A 23,008-nucleotide genomic window follows, 5' to 3' on the forward strand; every position below is an offset into this window, starting at 1 on the left:
GACCAGTCACTCATGCAGTATTGATTATAAACTGCAATATAATTGTGCACTGTAAAATGGATGTGCTTGGATTTTATCATAGCTCTCCAAGGACTCGCTTCAGATGGATACAGAGTAGCTATGGACCGGGTACTGATGCATGGGCCATTGATAACATTATTCTTTCTTCTGGATGCCCTTGGATGTGTTCAGGACATGGTGTGTGTGATTCAGGGCACTGTGTGTAAGTATTAAAACGTTTATGCTATAGATGTACATAAACAGATTACATTTAAGACAGGATACAATTGGACAAATGTATTTATAATATGATTATAAGGGCTGCTACTAATGGTGCAGCATTTTTATAAAATTATTCATAGCATCAAAGCACAACAACCTCATACAGAAGTCTCAAAATATTGCTTAAAGCTACGCTACAGCCAAAACTCACATTACATATATGGGAGTTGTTTACCTGCCATGTGCACAGCTGGGAGGATGACACCACTTTTTCTGTTACAGTGACAAATATATTGGTTTAATTCCTCCACCCCCCAGCCTGTTGTCAGTGAGGGAGTAATAGAAGACCAATTAGGTTATTTCTCCAGCCAGCTTGATACTTGTCAGAATATTTGCATGCAGCATGCGTGATTGGCTCCGACTGTTACCCCTCCCAATTTCAGTGCTTCTGTATTGGCAATTACAGGGGGCTGATACTAATGTTATATCCAGGTGCTTACACTAGCACTGGCCTTTAAAAAAATATGTTTAAAAAGTGTTAATGAATAGAGAGCTGCATTATTTTATGTCATTCATATCAGCCTGGAATTCTTGCATTGCAACATTTTGAGATTTGGAGAAGTGGATTATTTGAACTTGTAGGACTTACAGTAATCAAATTGTTTCTAAAGCTGCAAAAGATTAACTAAAGGTAATAAGTAAAAGATTTTCAGCTAATAATTATATATATATATATATATATATATATATATATATGTGTGTGTGTGTTATATATATGTCACTTATGCAATGCTAGCTTTGTTGTTTTCTACTGAAATCTTCTTATCAACTAAGTTACAGTGTTCATAGGGACTTAGAAATCTCAAGCTACTCATACTCTCCCATTGTTTCTGGTATGAATAGTTAGTCCTAATGATAATTAGGATTGAGCTTCCAAAGTACATTTCCACTGGAGCTCCTGTTCCAAAATAAGTCTTTAATGTATAACTAATGGCAAAACTTTATTTTTTTCATTTTATGACTTTCAATGACAATGGTGAACAAGACAAATAGAGAGGGTGAATATCCCTGGGGGAACAGACTTTGGGTCAATCTCCACTCTAATCGTCTTCTCCTGCTCTTTTTTTAGCCACCTGTTACCATTTTTACAAAATTGAGCTGTCAACAAATTAAAGAGGAGAACACAGAGTGGGACTGGGAGGAGCCACGCTGTTCTGAACAGTGATGTCTCTTATGCAAATATAGTAGCATAATAACATATTAAGAGGGAAGCATTGCACACCTACGACCTCTTCAGCGGTGCTGAAGTCAACAGGTCATAGAGAATTCCAGGTCCTTTACTGTGCCTGCACAGCACCTAGAAGACGTTCTGGAAAAGACTATAGTCTTCTTTTAGTAGTGCAGCTACTAATATTAGTGTTTCCTATACTCCAGGTGTGACAGAGGTTTTGGCGGCGCATACTGTGTCCCGATTGCACCTTTACCTTCCATTCTGAAAGATGACTTCAATAATAATCTGCATCCTGACCTGTGGCCCGAGATGTATGGGGCAGAGCGGGGAAACCTAAATGGAGAAACAATTAAATCTGGAACAGCACTTAACTTTAAAGGGGTAAGCACCTACTTTAATGTCATTGATTGACTTGGTGTTTGTTTCATTTTATTAATATATACATTATTTTATAGCTAAGACTAGACAAACTAAATGAGCTTTTATGTTAAATGGACTTTCTGATCATATTTTTATAAATATACAATGTAGTCATGTTAGGTTTCCAGTGTCAATGTATCATTTTGGAAATTAATGTTATTTATTTTCAGGAAGGATTCAGAATGCTTGTTTCAAGAGATCTTGACTGTACGCATACATTATACATCCAGTTTTCATTTAAATTCATTACCAAAGGTAGGTTTTATAGAATAAAGTAGTAATGAAATATAATTGGATATATTTTTTTTCTAAAACTGTAATATGACTGATCTGTAAAACCTGAGCAAAGGCAAACATCTGTACTTCTCACTGGAGTCTCATAGATGGCAACCATTTCATTCATTTTGACATGTGTATGCTAATAAGTAAACCCCAAGCTGTCCAGGATACCATGGATCATAGAGGGAGTAGATCATTTGTTGAAAGGGGTGGCTATCAATGACAGGTTAATGTATCTCGATTTAAAGTAAAGCTATTGGTTTCCATTTTAGCATTTTCAAACATAGGCAATCTGTCTTACTAAAATACAGAGGCAGTTTATAGCAAAATAAGTCACATTTATTCATTAGCATTTTTCTATATTCCAATTTTACATAAAAATTTTAAGCATCAAAGGGAGCCATTTGTGTGTGGCCAGACTGGAGCATAGTTCAGCCTGGAGCATGCCCAGAGATCTTCAAGTATATACAGCATTTGATCCCTGAAGACCCAGATGTCAGTTTTGGTCACAATCACAATATATGTGATATATCCTGAACCAAGGACCTGTATCCAGTGAACTTTCTGATTATGACTGAATTTGGCATTGTGTCTTTTGAGACCTCATTCCATATGTTTGCTGTCCACAGAAAATTCATTCCATCCTAATGTGTTCTGAAAGTAGATGCAAGTAATTTTTCTTGATGTATTTAAAGAAAAAGATATATATTAATCTACAAAAACACGTGGTGATTGAATTGACCTGTTTTTACATGATACGTCAAATATATGTTGAACTAGGCATCTTCAAATTGTTTGAATACTTATGATGTTGTCTTTTGTATTGTCAGTCTCTGGCCAAAACACTTTATTTCAATTTGAATAGAGTGGGGAGGCTGTCCTTAGTTGAGATATACCCTCTCTTCCAGTCCTGGTGACCACACAGGAAGAAACTGAAATCTCCCTACAGGGTCACAGTTTCTCAATCTGTAGAGAGCAAAAAAAATTTGCAAAGGTTTTTACCCTTCCCCATGCTACCCAAAACTAAATAAAAAAAAGATTTGACTGTATTTCCATATTAAGCATTGTAAAAATATTTTGTGATAATTAGCAAATGTATAAACCCATTTGTCATTTTTTATAATACTTTTATGGTCTTTTCTATTTGTACTTTTTATTTTAGGCGTTCCAGAGAGATCACACTCCATTCTTCTTCAGTTCTCAGTCACAGGAGGCATCACCTGGCATCTCATGGATGAATTTTATTTTACTCAAACTACTGATATCTTGTTTGTGAATGTACCCCTACCAGCAGCAGCTCAAACCAATGCCACTAGGTTTAGGCTCTGGCAGCCTTACCACAATGGTATAGTATTTATTTCAGTGTACCAAAAGTGTTCTTACGATACTTGAACAAAAAGTGTTCTTTTTGTTCATGTATTGTCGTATTTTGCTCTTTAAAAACAACCACATTGTCATTGTTTTCCAGAGCAGCCTGTATTTCTCCTGAAGTTGCTTGTGGGTTTTTCATTGTATCCCTAACAATTCTTCTGGCAGTTGTGGCTGCAACCTTTCTTGGTTTACCTGACCTTGGCTTGGTATCAAGAGATCTCCAAATAGTCCAATTCTTAATAAGTGATTGAACAGTACTGACTGACATGTACAAGGCTTTGGATATCTTTTTTTTAAGAGGTTTTATTGCCATATACACAAATATACAGTACACAGCATAGCAGTTCTTGAAACATAGTATGCAATCCAGGAATTTTAGAAAAAAAAATGTATTTCCACAAGTATTATCCAGTCATAACATGACAGTGCACAGTATCGCTCAACTAAGTTACCAGACAAGTGATATCAGCAAAGCCATTCCATAAATAAAACAGTAAATGGCAACATAAATACATATAGCATTTTCATATTTTTGGTTTTTGGATTTGTCAGTTTGAGGTTGCTACATAGGAAGCAAAAGAAAGAACACAAACAGAAAGAAAAAAAAAAGGAAAAAACTAATTTGAAACCAAACAGCTACCCTCCAATCACATATCAGTTTACTAGCATCAGTGTTATATTGTTTACCATTGCACCAAATAGGCAAAATCGTACAGTGGACAGATGGCATATATATATATATATATCACAATAGCCTAATTATATCCCCTATTGGATATCTTTTTATATCTTTTTCCATTTTTATAAAGTTCCATTACCTTGTTATGCAGGTCTTTTCACAGTTCTTTTCTGCTCCCCATGGCTCACTATCTAGCCTGCTCAGTGCATCCACGTGAGAGCAAACAAACTCATTGACTATTTATACACAGACACTAATTGCCATTTAAAAATCCACAGATGTGGGAAATTAACCTTTAACCACTTGAGCACCTGAGGATTTACCCCCCTTAATGACCAGGCCTCTTTTTGCTACTCGGCGCTGCACTAATTCAACTGATAATTGCGCAGTCATGCAATGCTGCACCCAAACGAAATTTACGTCCTTTTTTTCACACAAATAGAGCTTTCTTTCGGTGTAATTTGATCACCTGTGCGCTTTTTATTTTTCACGCTATAAACAAAAAAGGCCAAAAATTTTGAAGAAAAACAATATTTTTTACTTTCAGCTATAAAAAATATATAGTAAACTCAAAGTTGGTTATAAATTTAGGCCAAAATGTATTCTGCTCCATGTTTTTGGTAAAAAAAATTCCAATAAGTGTATATTGATTGCTTTGTGTGGAAGTTATAGCGTCTACAAACTATGGTATAAATACTGCAATTTACGCCTTTTTTCTGCTATACAGCGCTGCGCTAGTTTAACGGACAATTGCGCGGTCATGCAATACGGTACATAAATGAAATTTACATCCTTTTTTTCCCCACAAATTGAGCTTTCTTTTGGTGGTATTTGATCGCCTGTGCGGTTTTTATTTTTTGCGCTATAAAAAAAGGCTGACAATTTTGAGGGAAAAAAAAACAATATTTTGGACTTTTTGCTATAAAACATGTCCAGTAAAAAAAAAATGCAAAAATCAAATTTAGTCATAAATTTCTGCCAAAATGCATTCTGCGACATGTCTTTGCTAAAAAAAATCCCAATACGTGTAAATTAATTGGTTTACGTGAAAGTTATAGCGTTTACAAATGGCGGGAAAGATACTGCAATTTTTAATTTTTATTTATACTAATAATGGCGCCGATCAGCGACTTTTGGATGCAATCAGCGACATATGGCGGCGACCAGCGACTTATGGCAGGACTGCGGGACAGCGGCGGACATTTTGACACTGGGGGGGAACTGACTTGGGGTCACTGACATCCCCAGTGACACCAATACAGTGATCAGTGAAAAAAAACCACTGAAACTGTACTAATGTCACTGGGGAGGAAGGGGTTAACATTTTTCGAATTTGCAGTGTAAGGGGAGTGTTTTACTAGGGGGCGGGGGTGTGTAGTGGACGGGGGAGGGAGGGGGGAGCTGATCGAGGGAGAGAAACTCTGCAGCTTCTCACAAGCTGTCAGAGAACTGACACAGAACAGGTCTGTGTGTAAACAATGCAGCCCTGCTCTGTGTTAGCGATCACCGGCAATCGTGGGAAAACGGCCGGTAAAAACCGGCTGTGACCCATCGGCTGACACCCGCTGCTGACACCCGCGGGACAGGTAGGGCGGCGCGCGCGCCCCCTACCTGTTTTGAAGGCAGCCGTTTTAAAACGTGCTTTTGCCTACGAGCGCCGCCCTGCCACCGTTTATATGCGGTGGCTGGGCGGCAAGTGGTTAATTGCCATTTTAAAATGTGCGTGTCTCCTTGTATGTCTCTACCAAAGCCAAATATTCCAGGGTATGTAAACTTTTGATCAGGGCCATTTGACTGATTTCTGTTATCATTATGGAGCCAAACAACTACGTGATAATACATGGCTTCATATAATCACTATCCTAAATAAAAGACAGTTTTTTGGCACAATCAGTCATATTTTCAATATCAATGCCAAAATTTCATGATTTCTGACAAGGTATCCAAACTTTTGAGCACAACTGTATCTTGGCTCTATCTTGAATATTGGTACCACATTTGCTTTTTGCCAGTCTATTTGCACCATTACACTCAGTAATCTGTTTTTAAAAACTAGGAACAATGGTCAGGCTATGACATGGCTACATTCTTTGTGGGCTTCCGGGTGTAAACCATCTGGTCCTGGCGATTTATTCACATTAAGTTTTTCTAGTCTTTTTGTACACAGGTTTCTTTCAGCCACAAGGGTATATTCAATATCATGTTATTAACATTACTGTCATATTTATCATACCCCTCCTTTTGGTCCAAATAAACAGAGGAGAAAAATGGATTTAATACAGTTGCCTTCTCCCTGTCCTTTGTGACCAACTTCTCCTGATCATCTTTCATGGGGCAAATATTTTCTGACCTACCCTTTTTACTAGGGATGCACCGAAACTCCGGTGGCCGAAACATTTTGTCTATAGGAAAAAGTGAACCGATACAGGTGCCGACAATTGCAGTCCGAGTGGTGGACTATTTGTCCGGGGGTTTTGGGGCGCCTGTGTGTACTGCAGATGGGGGGGGGCAGAGAAAGGGTGTATACAATGACTTCACTTGCTGCTGCTAAATGTCATTGCTGGTTTTTAAACGCAATTGCCCGCTTTTTTTTTCTTCACTGTATAGTTCCGAGAAGGAGCTGCCATTTGCCCTGCCGCTAAAGTTAAAAAAGGGTCAGGGTAACCCAGTGACATTACCCAGTGACCCTGCCCCTTTGTTTACTTTACCAGCAGGGTAAATGACAGCTCATTCTCAGCTGATGCCCCTAGAACCTTGAAATCACTGACACCGCTTCTCCATTAATCTCCACATGCTTTCGTGTCCCTCACTGAGGGGCTGCCCTGCTGCATTCAGAACACAGAAGAGGTTGGCTGCTTGGAACAGGTGCAATTCAGGGATTGATTTGCATTTTCTGAATGGGATGAGATGGAAAGGTGGGGTGATGATGTAGAGTTCACTGGTGTAATGGTGTCTAGCTGTGATTTTCAGCTTCCAGGGGCATGAGCCGTGTATAGTATGTGCATAGTTACAATGTATAAAATAATCATACCTAGAATTCCTCTTTAATTGTTGTGAACTTTGGAGCAAACTAAGACATCCTTATTACTGGGTAGAATAGAGTTGGGTAAAGCTATTCTTCAAATGCAGGGTTGAGGAGTTCATAATAATATTCAGCAATGCTATGAAATGTTATCTGCTGATCTCAAATTAGAACCCCTCTTTTCAAAGAATAAAGAACCATGTATGAACACAAAACGCTCAGATGTTACTTGCTGCAGATGGTACAACATGTGAAGATTATGAGATGAGCTGGCCATTACTTTTGTTTTCATTCTTTATTGCCACAGGGAAGAGAGATGAAATATGGATTATAGAAGATTTTGTCATTGATGGGAATAATGTACACAATCCTACCATCTTAATGGATACATTTGATTTTGGCCCCAAGGAAGATAACTGGTTTTTCTACCCTGGTGGAAATATTGGTCTCTACTGTCCATACTCCTCCAAAGGTGCACCGTAAGTCAACATAGTTATTATTCATCACGTTTCATATGTCAAATGTAAATTCCCATATTTTAATGTCAATCTCGAATTTTTTAACAACATGTGCAGCTGAAAAAATTAAAAAAAAGGACAAAGAATCCTGTGACATTCTAGATGCTAGATAGTTGTAAATCCTTAACCAAACATTTGACCTCAGACTGACCACACAAGCCCACCGTCTCTACTTTTTATGCTTTTGAAATATAATATATTACCTCTGTGTCCCTGTCATGGTAACTCCTTAGCTCAGTGCCAAGCTTTCCTGGCTCTTGCAGCATCTGGGCAGAAGGACCAGGCTAAAATCTAGAACTCTATACTAACTGTGGAGAAACAAAGTGCAAAATTTAGCAGTTCTCTCTTCTGTTAGTAAAGATGGCCTACTAAATGTGTTTCTTATTTATATTAAAAGCAGAGATCTCAGTGACATGCATCTGCAAATATATGTGGAAGCCTGTATGTGCATTGTGTTCTACAGCACTATTCTGATCTAAGCCAACAAAATGTTAATATTCCCATTGCAGAACTGTTGTATTTTTTTCTGATTTGTTTTAAGCTATGAAAATGTAATAAAAACATTGAAAATGAAAATCAATCGTTTAGTCAATAAAAGAGAGTTGGTGCTTTTCTAACACAATAATATGGTATTGCTCACTATATTATTATAGACATATATTAAAACAGCCAATATAAAATGTTAAATTTAGAATAGACTATTAGTCTTTCATGTATCTGTAATACTTGACGTACATCTGTTATTTGATATTGAATTGTATCTCTAGTTTTAACTTTAGTTTGAAGTGCAGTAACTCCAGTACTGAAGGTGTCTGTTTGATGTTAGGGAGGAAGATTCTGCCATGGTTTTTGTTTCAAATGAAGTAGGAGAGCATTCCATTACTACAAGGGATCTACATGTGGATGAAAGCACTATCATTCAGTTTGAGGTAAACTAATTCCCTCTATTTACCAAAAAGCATTCAGTTTGTTCAACTTAGTATGTACAATATGACCAAATCTAATATAAATATAATTTTATTTCAGTGTGCACATTTTTTCCTTCTTGAACAAATAACATTTCTATTTTAACGTATTGCTTTCCTTATTAAGTTATGTCAGTTTGCCATAGAATTTGTATAGTATTTTTTGCAGCTCTCATTTATTATACTTGGCTCAATTGTTGTTTTTACAACATGCCTTTATATTCAGACGTGTATGTTTTTTACTTTCTTTATAAGCATTGCTCTTATTTGATCTAGATTAATGTGGGCTGCACAACAGACAGCAATTCTGATGATCCAGTGAGACTGGAGTTCTCTCGGGATTTTGGTGCCACATGGCACTTGCTTCTCCCACTGTGCTACAGTAGTAGCAGCCACGTCAATTCACTTTGCACCACAGAGCATCACCCCAGTAGTACCTATTATGCTGGAACAATGCAAGGCTGGAGAAGAGAAGTCATCAACTTTGGTAAACTGCATCTTTGTGGGTAAGTTCCATAGGTGGCAAACTTAGGGTGTATGTTTACTTTCATTTGTGTGCATTTAAATAGTAAACAAAATGTACGTAAAGTTGAACATAAGCAAACTCAGGCCACTCAACACTAACAAATTCTAAGTTGTATTACTTTGTCCTTACAGTGAGAAAGGATTAAATGTACAGTAGCAGGTGGCTAAAATGTTTCCAGGCATTCCAGTTTCTAGTTCCCTAAAATTGTCCTCAAAATTGTATGTTAGTGCAAATAAAAAAAGTATCATGGACATTACTCAATTGTTTAGTTCTCCAAAACAACCAGGAGGTCTGTGAGTGTGAAAATGGTTTACTAGATACCAAACTTTTAATAAATTCAGAAAAGATTGAACTACATTTGTCATACTTAGAATGATAGCAAAAATATTGCAAAGGTCACCTGCAGCACACAGTAGAAGACCTCAGCTATGCGCCCTTGGTACAAGAGTCTGGCAACTCCTCTGACATCAGATGACATTTCATATCTATGGGTTTTTTAAACCTTCTAGCCAGATCTTGTTGTGGAACATTGTTGGCAGATAAGACATTTTTATTATCTTGCTAGTAAATTATTTGTGATTTTAAATGCAGCTTGTAGTGTAAACAGCTTGATGGACATTTTACAAGTAATATTTAAAAAATATGCAACAGAAATAGTCAACTCATATGTTTTCTGTTCTTTTGAAGTTCTATTCGGTTCCGATGGTATCAAGGATTTTACCCAACTGCAATGAAGCCGGTGACATGGGCCATTGATAACATTTATATTGGTCCTCAGTGTGAGGAGATGTGCAATGGTCATGGAAGTTGCATCGATGGCACCAAATGTATCTGTGACCCTGGATACTCTGGCCCCACTTGTAAAGTCAGTACTAAGAATCCAGACTTCCTCAAGGATGATTTTGAAGGTGATCTTGTAGTTCTCAAAAATACTGTTTTTTGTTGTAGTTTTATAATGTCCCCATGTAATCACATGTTATTTGTTTATGTATGAAAATGAACAAAACCTTTGTTTTGTGATAGCCACCAAAAAGGGTTAAGCTACAAATGTAGTTGACATATGACTATACCACTTCATTGGTGAAGGAAAAAAAGGCTGAATGTAATGCAGTTGGTCTTACATTGTTTTCCACTATTACTGAACAATTGGAAGACCTCTTCACTCCAGAAATCCTACACAGGTTGTTGGACAATTGTACTGGACAATTAGATGAATGAAAAGATTCTCCAATTTGCTTTTTTTTATAGGAAGGAGATGCAAAACATTGCTTAATCCCGTATGATTTATTTTTAATTTGTTGTCTATCAGCAATCAAATTCCCTTGTGTAGGGGAAGATCTATTTTCATTATTTTGCCAGGTAAACCCTATACACACACTTGTCAGTTCCCAGAATGGTCAGCAGTGGCTTTGCCTTATATTGTACAAAAAATTATTAAATGAACAGGCTCTGCAAACTGAAATCACCTGTTCCATAAATTAGTAGTAAGCAATGGATTAAAGGATATGTTTACCTTTTGGATAGGTAAAAAAATGTGCATTTAGTATTTTTGTCCAAAGGAGCCTGTAAAGCATTGCACCAGCGATCAGTAGATTGCTGATGCCATGCAGATCTCCTGCAGACCTGTCAAAATATCTGCTTGCCGTACAGGATGTAAGCAGCAAGCAGATATACTGGCTGGAAGCTTCAATGAACTACCAAAGTGATCCACAGTGCCGTGGTAGTTCATTGAAAACTACAAGCCAACAACCGCTAAGACTGCTGGGACTTGTAGGCACTCATTCACAGAACTCTGTGAATGAGTGACATGGCCGTGTGGGCGGTGCCCTGCACAGCAACGCTGTTTTTAAATCTGTCATGTAACATGTTCCAAAGGTGGGCTTATCCTTTAATAAGTTTGGGAACTAGGATAGGACAGATGTCTGTGAGTTTATAAGAGGTCTCTGGAGGCTTTAGGCTTCAGCCAGGGGAACATATGTAGTTTTGTCAATACAATGTACTTTATTTATTATGGCTGTCATTGACAAGTTGCAACAGTATGGTAATTTATCTGGTCTATACCTGCTTGTTTTGGTAATGTATGCTGAAGCACATATTTGGTTATATTACAGTCATTAGTCAAATAGTTATCAATTTTTATTGTGCATGCTTCCCCCAGCAATATACGTATATGTATGTTTATATAAGTTTACTTAATGGATATATAATTAATATATATAGAGGACTGCTGATAATCGGCATTTTCTTTCTACGCTGTGATCAGCTGTGATCAGACACAGCTGGTTACATAGTAAAGGGCCTCTCTGATTGGCCATTTTCCACGATCTCTGATCAGCTGTGTCCAAAGGATGCACGACTCAGGAGGCTTAGTTCTGGGAGGATGTTGCCCAAGCTGTAGCCGTCTTTTGGTTATAGTGCGGTCGGCATGTGGTTAATTAATAGTCCAGTGAGAATACATACACAACATAAAAAATCAGAAACTGCCCTTTTTTTAGTTGCTATGAATGGATCTGAATCAGATGTCTGGGTGAATTGTGCACTGAATCTTCTTTTTAAATTCTTGCCAACAAACCCAAAACTTCCAGCATACAATATCAACACCTGATCAGAATCAGTTTATTACAGCATTTGACTATACAATCAATGTTCCACCTTGCAAGCTCAACCAAAGGTATGAATTTTATTGAATAGTTACAAACCTGTGCTTGGCACAATGTAAATATGTATATCTCATACCTCCAAGATTGGAGGCTGCAAATCACTGTAGTAGTTGGTGCTACTACAGGATAGCAGCCATCTTTTTCATCCTATGAGCAGCTTCCCTTCTGCATAGTGATCACAGGGGGTCACTCAATTGCCACCACTGCAAATCACAGAACGCCTTGTATTTTGTAATGACTACAAGGCATGCTTTGATTGGACAAAGTGAATAGGCAGGCCAGTGATGTCACAATCTCCACCTCATCCAATCAGAGACCTCCTTGTAATCATTGAAAAAATAAAAGACGTTCTGTGTGGCAACAGTATCAAGCAAGCAACCCCCCTGTGGTTACTACACAGAAGTGAAGCTGCTCAACACAGAAACCAGAAGATCGCTGCTATCACTGTAATCACTTTAATAGCGCTGATATATGAGATACGCATACTTATATTGCTGTAACTCACCGATTAAAATCATACCTAATTTTCAGATTTATTGGGTATTGGTGGAATATTATAAATAGTGTAAAGGAGTTGAATAGTTGAGTATATCAACGTTAGAAACAGGTATGTGCAGTGGAAACCTAATAGTTTATTAATAATAATGTTTTTAATATTTTTTTAAGGAAATCTGTAGGGAGAGGCTGCTATTGTTTACCTTTCCTTCTGTCCATCATGTAGTTTGCCTTACAGTCCTTCAGTTCCTGTTGCTTTAGATAAGGAGTTCTGACTTCACCCTGACTTTCTAATTTGTATCTACACAGGTGGTATGTCTAAATCTGACAAGCTGACAGTTGACTGTCAGATGGAAGGGATCCAGCAGTTGTGCAACTGCTGGATCACTTCCACATACCTCAGTAATAGCCACCCACCCCACTCGCCCCCACCTTACTTCCCAGGCACTATGCGCCCATGCAGCCCGGGATAAGCATGGTGGTGGGTGCCATTGGGTAGAGCGGAGGGAGACCAGGGAACATTTGTTCACTGTCCTTCCCTTCCTATTACTGACCCAGAAGCAACATGTAAAACATCACTTCCAGGTCCCTGTGTCACCCCAGTATGGGGAAGAAGATAATGGAACACGATCTGCATTTCATCAGCTTCATTGGAGAAAAGGCGAGACATCAGGGTCTTTTAGACCCCTGATGTCTCATTAACACCAAAAATGCATGACATAGAGGACTTTGGATTGGTAAATAATAAATAAATACATTTTAAAAAAGTGTAAAAAGTTAATATCCCACTCTGTGGGATATATACATATGCCACTTACAACACAAAACAAAGATAGATAAATAATTTAGTTACAGTTTTAGAGCACTTTAAAATATAGATATCATCCCAGAACTGGCTAATACATGTATTTCAAAATATACTTATAAGGCAAAGACCAAATGGTCAGGTCTTTATTTTATAGACACACAAACACACATACTGATAATTCATTATTGCTTTGTTAACAGACATGTTAAACTGCTTCCATTTTGCTACATGTGGTTAATAATGTATTTTGTACTGCAAAATAATTATACAAAGTGTTTGACACAGCATGATAGTGCTATGTGATAATAAATTTAGTTACCAAATTAGCATTGGCAGCTTAGAAGTCTCTCTGTTCTCATCTCCCTACTTGCATGAACATGGAGAGTGATTGATGAAGACTCATTGTTCTGTACACACAGAATGTAATTAGCACAAAGCTCTCAGCTCACTTCCCCTGCGTTTTCCTTCTCCTGCTTCGTAGTGCTGCTCCTTAGAGAAGGTCAGTGTGGGATTCTAGAAATGGACCTACAATTCATCTGTGCTAGGAGAGGACTTTGTAGGGGTAAGGGTGATAAGTCTGATGATGCTATTGCTCCACATAACCTTTATTTCTGAATAATAAATATGTTACAGCTTCTCCAAGCTAATAAACTTTGGAAACACATCATCAATCCCATGGTGCTGGAATATACCTGAGACAGCATAAATCCAGATATAGATAAACTACACACCCAATGATGTTCTTCTACTACAGTGATCGTGAATAATGGTGGGATACAGTATCCATGGGCCTTCACATCAGAGGCCTTCTAGTTATTGTCTCCCACAGATATTTATAATAAATGTAATTGAAGATCTGCATCAGTTGTATGCTTTGTAAATGAGTGGGTGTCATCATAAGGGTTTTAGACACCACTTGTCTCCAATTAAACATGCCATTCAACATCCCCTGCCCCTGTTCTAGACCAAAGTCTTGTCCAGTCTATTGGGCTAGCTCAGGTGCTGGATAGGAACTGAGATTTAGCCAGCTCAGGTTCTGTCTCCCATTTTACGAATCTTCCCTTTGATTTGTCTTTCTGCTGGCACCTACTTTAAAATTTGCTAGTTGCTATGAGTGGTCAGTACACATCAGGAAACCCTTTTTTGCATATAAAATGGCTTGTGAGATCACCTTTAACCTTCTTTTAGCTGTCAGTCATGCAAAGTTCATCTGACAGGAGTTCCCACTTACCAATGAAGAAAGAGAAATCTAAAGAACAGTTACAGTCATGGCCGAAATTGTTGGCACCCTTGATATTTCTCCAGGAAATCATGTATTTCTCACGAAACGTATTGCATTAACACATGTTTTGCTATACACATGTTTATTCCCTTTGTGTGTATTGGGACAAAACAAAAAAAGGGAGGAAAGAAAGCAAATTCGACATAATGTCACACAAACCTCCAAAAATGGGCTGGACAAAAGTATTGGCACCCTTTCACAACTGCGGATAAATAAGAATGTTACAAGCATGTGATGCTCCTGTAAACTCACCTGGGGCAAGTAACAGGTGTGGGCAATATAGAAATCACACCTGAAAGCAGATAAAAAGGAGAGACGTTCACTTAACCTTTGCATTGTGTGTCTGTCTGTGCCACACTAAGCATGGACAACAGAAAGAGGAGACGAGAACTGTCTGAGGACCTGAGAACCAAAATTGTGGCAAAATATCAACAATCTCAAGGTTACAAGTCCATCTCCAGAGAACTAGATTTGCCTTTGTCCACAGTGCGCAACATTATCAAGAAGTTTGCAACCCATGGCACTGTAGCTAATCTCCCTGGTCGTGGACGGATGAGGAAAATTGATGAAAGATTGCAACGCAGAATAGTCCAGATGGTGGATAAGCAGCCCCAAACATGTTCCAAAGACATTCAAGCTGTCCTGCAGGCTCAGGGAGCATCAGTGTCAGCGCGAACTATCCGTCGACATTTAAATGAAATGAAACGCTATGGCAGGAGACCCAGGAGGACCCCACTGCTGACACAGAGACATAAAAAAGCAAGACTACAGTTTGCCAAAATGTACTTGAGTAAGCCAAAAGCCTTCTGGGAAAACGTCTTGTGGACAGATGAGACCAAGATAGAGCTTTTCGGTAAAGCACATCATTCTACTGTTTACCGAAAACGGAATGAGGCCTACAAAGAACAAAACACAGTACCTACGGTAAAATATGGTGGAGGTTCAATGATGTTTTGGGGTTGTTTTGCTGCCTCTGGCACTGGGTGCCTTGACTGTGTGCAAGGCATCATGAAATCTGAGGATTACCAAAGGATTTTGGGTCGCACTGTAGGGCCCAGTGTCAGAAAGCTGGGTTTGCGTCCAAGATCCTGGGTCTTCCAGCAGGACAATGACCCCAAACATACGTCAAAAAGCACTCAGAAATGGATGGCAAAGAAGCGCTGGAGAGTTCTGAAGTGGCCAGCAATGAGCCCAGATCTAAATCCCATTGAACACCTGTGGAGAGATCTTAAAATTGCTGTTGGGAAAAGGTGTCCTTCCAATAAGAGAGACCTGGAGCTGTTTGCAAAGGAAGAGTGGTCCAAAATTCCGGGTGAGAGGTGTCAGAAGCTTATTGATGGTTATAGGAAGCGACTGATTTCAGTTATGTTTTCCAAAGGGTGTGCAACCAAATATTAAGTTAAGGGTGCCAATACTTTTGTCCAGCCCATTTTTGGGGTTTTGTGTGACATTATGTCATATTTGCTTTTCTGCCTCTGTTTTATATTTGTTCCAATACATACAAAGGGAATAAACATGTGTATAGCAAAACATGTGTTAATGCAATACCTTTTTTGTGTGAAATACTTGATTTTCAGGAAAAATATCAAGGGTGCCAACAATTTCGGCCATGACTGTATATGTAATACTGTCTACATGCCAGAAGAGCCAGATAATATTGCTGTCAGGAGTCTGTGATAGTGAGCCCTTATATTTCGCTAATTCAGAGTTCCCCAGGGCATGGAGTCTTAAGCCCCAGCCTTCTTCTTTACCAGGGCCCCTGATGGTGGGGATGGACTTGCAGCAAGCTGGAAAGAGGTCATGTCCCCCAGGTGAGAATACAGAAACTACTAGCGTGTGTAGAGTACAACGGCAGGAGACTGCATAAAAACCAGGAAACAAGCTGAGATCAGGGCGGGCAGCAGGCAAGCACAGACGATAGATGAAGGATCAGCACACAGGATCAGCACACAGGAAGACAACCACAGGATACACAAAATAGTGAGCAGACAGGAGCTCAGAGAACTGTGAAGTTGCTCACGCAACGTGGTCTGCGCTGAGCACGTGTATATATGGGAAAGCAAATTGGGAGGTTTGCCAGAAAGTAGTGGAAGGGAAAGGAAATATAAACCAACAGAATAGCAGTTGGCTCCCATAGTTGAGCACAGAAGTCTACAACACATGTGGAAGGAATCTTCAGGACTAGAGGACTAGGAGAGGAGAAGCACTCCAGCAAGGAGGTAGGAATTACACAGGCAGGAAAACTGCAGGCTAAAACCTGACAATTGCAAATATAGGCAAATTAAAGGAATTTTATGATTAGGACATGGGAACAAAAATCTTTATGTATACATTATGTATTTCGATGCATTATAAAGTATTTTTAATTTTTTTACGTAATTGGTATAAATTGCCCCTTTTCTTGACTGTTTTAACTTAGAGGAACCCGTGAAACAACTTTCAGGTCTCAGGGAACCCTTGCTAAATATTATTAAATCTAAAATTCATATTGGTGGACAGTTGAATAATGTCTTTTACATTACTAATCAATGAAGAAGACCTTTCTTTACATTGGTGTTCAGTGCCCTTTATATCAAAGGTCAGTAGACCTTTGAAAATTTTAGTGACAAGGGCCCCAACATTGGTGGGCAGTTTTTTTCATTTGCCAATTGTGATGTCCTTAAAGCATAATTAGATACAAAACTAAGAAATATGTGGGGTTTTAATGTGTTACAGAAACACCAAATGGATGAAAATGTGCAGTAGATATACAGTGAGGAACAGAAGTATTTGAACACCCTGTGATTTTGCAAGTTCTCCCACTTAGAAATCATGGGGGGGTCTGAAATTCCCATTGTAGGTGCTTTCCCACACTGAGAGACAGAATTTGTTTTTAAAAATTCAGGAAATCACATTGTATGATTTTTAAAGAATTTATTTGTCTTGCACTGCTGAACATAAGTATTTGAACACCTAAGAAACAGCAAGAATTCTGGCTCTCAAAGACCTGTTACTGTGCCTTTAAAAAGTCCACCTCTACTCCACTCATTAACTTAGTAGCACCTGTCTGAGCTCTTTAAAGACACCTGTCCACCCCACAGTCAGTCAGACGCCAACTACTACCATGGGCAAGACCAAAGAGCTGTCAAAAGACACCAGAGACAAAATTGTGGACCTCCACAAGGCTGGAAAGGGCTACGGGGCAATTGCCAAGCAGCTTGGTGAACATAGATCAACTGTTGGAGCAATTGTTAGAAAATGGAAGAGGCTAAAGACGACTGTCAGTCTCCCTCGGACTGGGGCTCCATGCAAGATCTCACCTCGTGGGGTATCACTGATGATAAGAAAGGTGAGGAATCAGCCCAGAAGTACAAGGGAGGAGCTGGTCAATGACATGAAGAGAGCTGGGACCACAGTTTCAAAGGTCACTGTCGGTAGAACACTATGTCATCATGGTTTCAAATCATGCATTGCACGGGAGGTTCCCCTGCTCAAGTCATCACATGTCCAGGCCCGTCTGAAGTTTGCCAATGACCATCTGGATGATCCAGAGGAGGCATGGGAGAAAGTCATGTGGTCAGATGAGACCAAAGTACAACTTTTTGGTCTAAACTTCACTCGTCGTGTTTGGAGGAAAAAGAAGGATGAGTTGCATCCCAAGAACACCATCCCTACTGTAAAGCATGGGGGTGGTAACATCATGCTTTGGGGGTGCTTTTCTGCAAAGGGGACAGGATGACTGCACTGTATTAAGGAGAGGATCAATGGGGCAATTTATTGTGAGATTTTGAGCAACAACCTCCTTCCCTCACGCAGAGCATTGAAGATGGGTCGTGGCTGGGTCTTCCAACATGACAACGACCCGAAGCACACAGCCAGGATAACCAAGGAGTGGCTCCGTAAGAAGCATATCAAGGTTCTGGAGTGGCCTAACCAGTCTCCAGACCTAAATCCAATAGAACATCTTTGGAGGGAGCTGAAACTCCGTGTTGCTCAGCGACAGCTCCGAACCCCTCCATGATTTCTAAGTGGGAGAACTTGCAAAATCGTAGGGTGTTCAAATACTTCTGTTCCTCACTGTAGGTCCATGATAGCCATAAGGCACCTGTGGGCTTAGACTTAGTGTGCATGATAACAATGCAGCTGCAACATACAACAGTATTTACTTTTATGCTCTCTAAACTGTTTAGCTCAAGCTCAGGTGTGTCTTGTTTCTCTGCAGGTGCATTTACTTGCCCTGCTGTCCAATTACGATCCTATTTTAGACTATACTGTACATAATGTAAACAGTTTGCTGCCAACAATAAATAATAATTATTATTATACAGGATTTATATAGCGCCAACAGTTTGTGCAGCGCTTTACAATATAAGGGAGACAGTACAATTACAATACATTTCAGTACAGAAGGAATAGGAGAGCCCTGCTCGTGGAGCTTACAATCTAAAGGAAGGGGGAGGTGATACAAAAGGTGATAGCTGCGGAGGATGATCTGGCAGAGGTGATTCAAATACAGTTCTTAGGTGGAGGTGGGGTAGGCTTCCCTGAAGAAGTGAGTTTTCAAAGATCGCCTAAAGGCAGACAGGGTGGGTGCTGACCGGACATGCTGTGGTAGGGAGTTCCAGAGGATGGGAGAGGCTCTGGAGAAGTCCTGGAGGCGACTGTGGGAGGAGGTGATGAGGGAGCTAGAGAGGAAGACATCATGGGAGGAGCAGAGTGGGCGATTTGGGTGGTATCTGTGGATGAGGTCGGTGATGTAGCTAGGGGCAGTGTTGTGGATGGCTTTGTAAGCTGCGGTTAGTATTTTGAATTTTATATGTTGGGTTAGTGGAAGCCAGTGGAGGGATTGGCAGAAAGGGGCAGCAGTCGTTGACCGGTTGGTAAAGTGTATGAGTCTAGCAGCAGCATTCATAATAGACTGAAGGGGGGATAGTCTGTGTAACGGTAGACCAGTGAGGAGGGAGTTGCAGTAATCGAGGCTGGATATAACCAAGGCATGAATAAGTTGTTTTGTGGTGTCATTGGTCAGGAAGGGGCGGATTTTGGAAATGTTCCGGAGGTTGAGGTGGCAGGATTTAGGCAGTGAGTGGATGTGGGGCCCAAAGGAGAGGTCAGAGTCTAGGATTACGCCTAGCACCCTGGCATGAGGGGATGGACCAATGGTTGTGCTGTTGATCTTAATGGTAAAGTCGTGAGTGGGGGATCGGGGAGGAGGAAATATTACAAGCTCAGTTTTTGAAAGATTGAGTTTAAGGTAGTGATGTGACATCCATGCTGATATGTCACTTAGTAGATTTGTGATACGTGAGGGGGTGAGGTGGGGAGTGGAGTGGAGAGATAGATCTGGGTGTCATCAGCATAGAGGTAGTATTGGAAGCCATGGGAGGTTATCAGTTGGCCCAGGGAGGAGGTATAGAGAGAGAAAAGGAGGGGCCCAAGAACAGAACCTTGGGGTACCCCAACAGAAAGAGGAAGTGCAGGAGGAGGAGTTGTATGTGACACTGAAAGTGTGCTGAGAAAGGTAAGAGGAGAACCAGGAGAGAGCAGAGTCACGGAGGCCGATGGAGTGGAGTTTACTGAGGAGGAGCGGGTGGTCGACTGTGTCAAAGGCAGCGGAAAGGTCAAGGAGTATGAGTATGAAGTAATGGCTGTTGGTTTTAGCAGTTAGTAGGTCATTAGTGAGTTTTAGTAGAGCAGTTTCTATGGAATGTTTTGGGCGGAAGCCAGACTTTCGAGGATCAAGAAGGTTGTTGTCAGTGAGGTAGCAGTTCATACGGTTGTGAACAAGGCGCTCGAGAAGCTTAGAGGCAAACGGGAGCAGGGAGATGGGTCTTAAGTTATTCAAACAGGTGGGGTCTAGCGAGGGTTTTTTGAGGATGGGGGTAACCAGTGCATGTTTGAGTGGGAAGGGAAAGGTGCCCATGGAGAGTGAGAGGTTGAAGATGTGGGTTAGAGAGTTTAGGATAGAGCAGGAAGGAGGCTGCAACAGTCGTGAGGGGACAGGATCCAGGGGACAGGTGGTGAAGTGGGCCTTGGAAAGGAGTTCGGTAACTTCCTTGGTGGTAACAAGGTCGAAGGAGGAGAGTGTAGAGTTTGGTGTTGGGCCTGGTATGTTGGTTAGAGGAGGAAGCTTGACACTGTAGATCTCATCACAAATTGTGTCGATCTTCTTCTTGAAGTGACTAGCATTCTCCTGTGCAGTAAGTAAGTTGGTGGGTGGAGGCAGTGGGGGGTGGAGTAAGGAATTAAGGGTAGAGAAGAGTTGACGAGGATTGGATGAAAGGATCTTGATGAGAGTGTTATAGTAGGTTTGCTTAGCAGCGTGGAGGCTGGAGTTGTATTTGAGAAGAGCGGATTTGTAGAGGGTAAAGTTTTCCAGGGATATATTTTTAAGCCATGCTCGCTCAAGAGTGCGGCTGCGTCTCTTGAGACTTCTGGTGTCATCTGTTTGCCATGGTTGTGACATGCGAGGCCTGTTTCTGCATGTAGAAAGAGGAGCAAGAGCATCCCGGGAGGATGATAGATAGTTGTTGTAGGCAGATATGGCCAGCTCTGGGCAGGACAGGGGTACAATTTCATCATAGAGGCGCTCAGTAGTGGAGAAGGTCAGGGCTGAGGTGATGGAGGTTTCTACAGGTAACGGTTTGCTGGTTGGAGGCATGGGAGGTAGGAGGCAGGGAGAGTGTGAAGCTGATAAAGTTGTGATCAGAGAGAGGAAAAGGGGTGTTAGAGAGGTTACAGGGAGTGCATAGGTGGGTGAATACAAGGTCAAGGGTGTTGCCATTGGAGTGGGTGGTGAATTGTGACCATTGTGTGAGGTTAAAAGAGGAAGTTAGGTTGAGTAGTTGAGAGGTGGCAGGGGTGTGAACATTGTCTGGGATGTTAAAGACACCGAGGATGATGGCAGGCACCTCAGAGGAGAGAAATTATGGTAGCCATGCTGAAAAGCCATCGAGAAAGCGTGAAACTGGGCCCAGGGGCCGGTAGATGACAGCGATTCTCGGACAAACAGGAGAAAAGAAACAAATACAGTGCACTTCAAAAGAGCGGAGGGACAGAGATTGAGGGGCAGGAAGAACCTGGATCGTGCTTTGTGGGGAAAGAAGAAGTCCGACTCCGCCCCCTTTTCATCCGCTGGGTCTGGGCGAGTGAGTACAGAGGAAGCCGCCATGGGAGAGTGCAGCTGAGGAGACAGAGTCGGAATCCTGGAGCCAGGTTTCAGTAATAGCAAGAAGGTTGAGGGAATGGGAGAGAAAGAGGTCATTGATAGTAGAGAGTTTGTTAGAGGCTGAGCAGGCATTCCAGAGGGCACATAGGAGGGAGACGTTGGTGCGTGGAAGCAGGGTAAATGAGATGAGAGAGTGAGGGTTGCGGCTGTGGCCAGAGAGGGGTGGCTGCTGCTTCTGTGGGTTGGAGTTTGATGGTGGAGGGCCAGGGTTTGGGGCAATGTCTCCAGATGTTAGTAGCAGTAGGAGGGTGAGGGAGGTAAGGTGGGAGCGAGATTTATATGAGGGCAAATGCCGAAGTGCTTATGTTGTGGTGACATTATGTGGACCAAGAGAAACCAGGAGATAAGTGCAGTGATATTGAGAGGGCAGAAGTGAGGGTGATATGTACAGGTTGTGTGGTGGGGAGGAGGGGTAATCAAGAGAGAGTTTGAGAAGAGAGGGCATTATAGCAACAAAGAGAGCTGGAGAGAGGAGAGATAACAAAGGAAGGCAGACGGAAAGAGGTAAGAGGGAAGAGCACATGCAATCTACTTGAGGTGGAGCACTATTGTTTGTACTTGCCTTAGTTAGTGCCGTGTTGAAAGTGTGATGTACTTAGCGCCGTAATGCGTACTTTGTGTAAGGAATGCCAGCCTGTCCCCCTCGCCAGGCCGTCCCCAGGACTGTACTAAATTTATATTTGGATGGACAGGGGGGGGGGTTAGGCAATCCTTCAATTAAGAGCTAATAAATGACACATGGGGGATGTGTTTTGCCCTTAACAAATTGTAAGCAGGATGGACACAAGATAAGGCAAGGTGTTTGATCTCAGCTAAGGCACTATGAGGCTAACCTCACTTCATACAGGCAAGTATACACAATAGTTACAAGGAAAACAGAATAAAATCTAACAATGCAGATGATTTCAGGCATGCAAAGTAGCTTGATGCTTGATAATGTTTGAAAGTTTGAAACTGTTACTAAACCCATGACCCTGCAATCATTATATCTGGTCTCCCACAGTACACACGACATGGAAATGAAATTATTTTAGTAAATATAAACTTCTAAATACTTTTTCTCACTAGCAGTATATAGCAGTCTTGTGACTTCTATCAATGTCTAGCTGAGCACTGGTTGAAGCTTGTAGGAGGAGTTTTCATTCTTTTTTGACTGTCCTATGAGGGTGTATAACACCTGACACTCTATCTGGACAGTGCTGACTGGCCCTGTGCTGATTACATGCACTCTTCCCCAGAAAAAAATGAAAAACTAGCAATACACACTAAACTGAGCATGTGTGGAGTGACTCCTAGCACTCTGTATTATCAGCAGTAGAAGAA

The 23,008-nt window shown here is 40.8% G+C and overlaps 1 protein-coding gene across 3 annotated transcripts in view; it reads left to right on the forward strand.

The window, feature by feature from the left end:
- RELN (reelin) overlaps positions 1 to 23,008 on the forward strand; it is a 547,755-nt gene that overhangs the window by 435,350 nt on the left and 89,397 nt on the right. For all 3 annotated transcript variants that reach the window (XM_089685528.1, XM_089685532.1, XM_089685541.1), the window contains exons 35-42: positions 83 to 223; positions 1,657 to 1,834; positions 2,044 to 2,128; positions 3,315 to 3,497; positions 7,532 to 7,703; positions 8,569 to 8,671; positions 8,984 to 9,213; positions 9,921 to 10,141. In XM_089685528.1, coding sequence (XP_089541654.1) covers positions 83 to 223; positions 1,657 to 1,834; positions 2,044 to 2,128; positions 3,315 to 3,497; positions 7,532 to 7,703; positions 8,569 to 8,671; positions 8,984 to 9,213; positions 9,921 to 10,141 — 1,313 coding nt within the window. The remainder of the gene's footprint in view (positions 1 to 82; positions 224 to 1,656; positions 1,835 to 2,043; positions 2,129 to 3,314; positions 3,498 to 7,531; positions 7,704 to 8,568; positions 8,672 to 8,983; positions 9,214 to 9,920; positions 10,142 to 23,008) is intronic.

The sequence above is a fragment of the Staurois parvus genome, unplaced genomic scaffold (genome assembly GCF_062004578.1).
Source record: "Staurois parvus isolate SC_StPar_1 unplaced genomic scaffold, SC_StPar_1.0 ptg000019l, whole genome shotgun sequence".
In the NCBI taxonomy this organism is placed as follows: Eukaryota; Metazoa; Chordata; class Amphibia; order Anura; family Ranidae; genus Staurois; species Staurois parvus.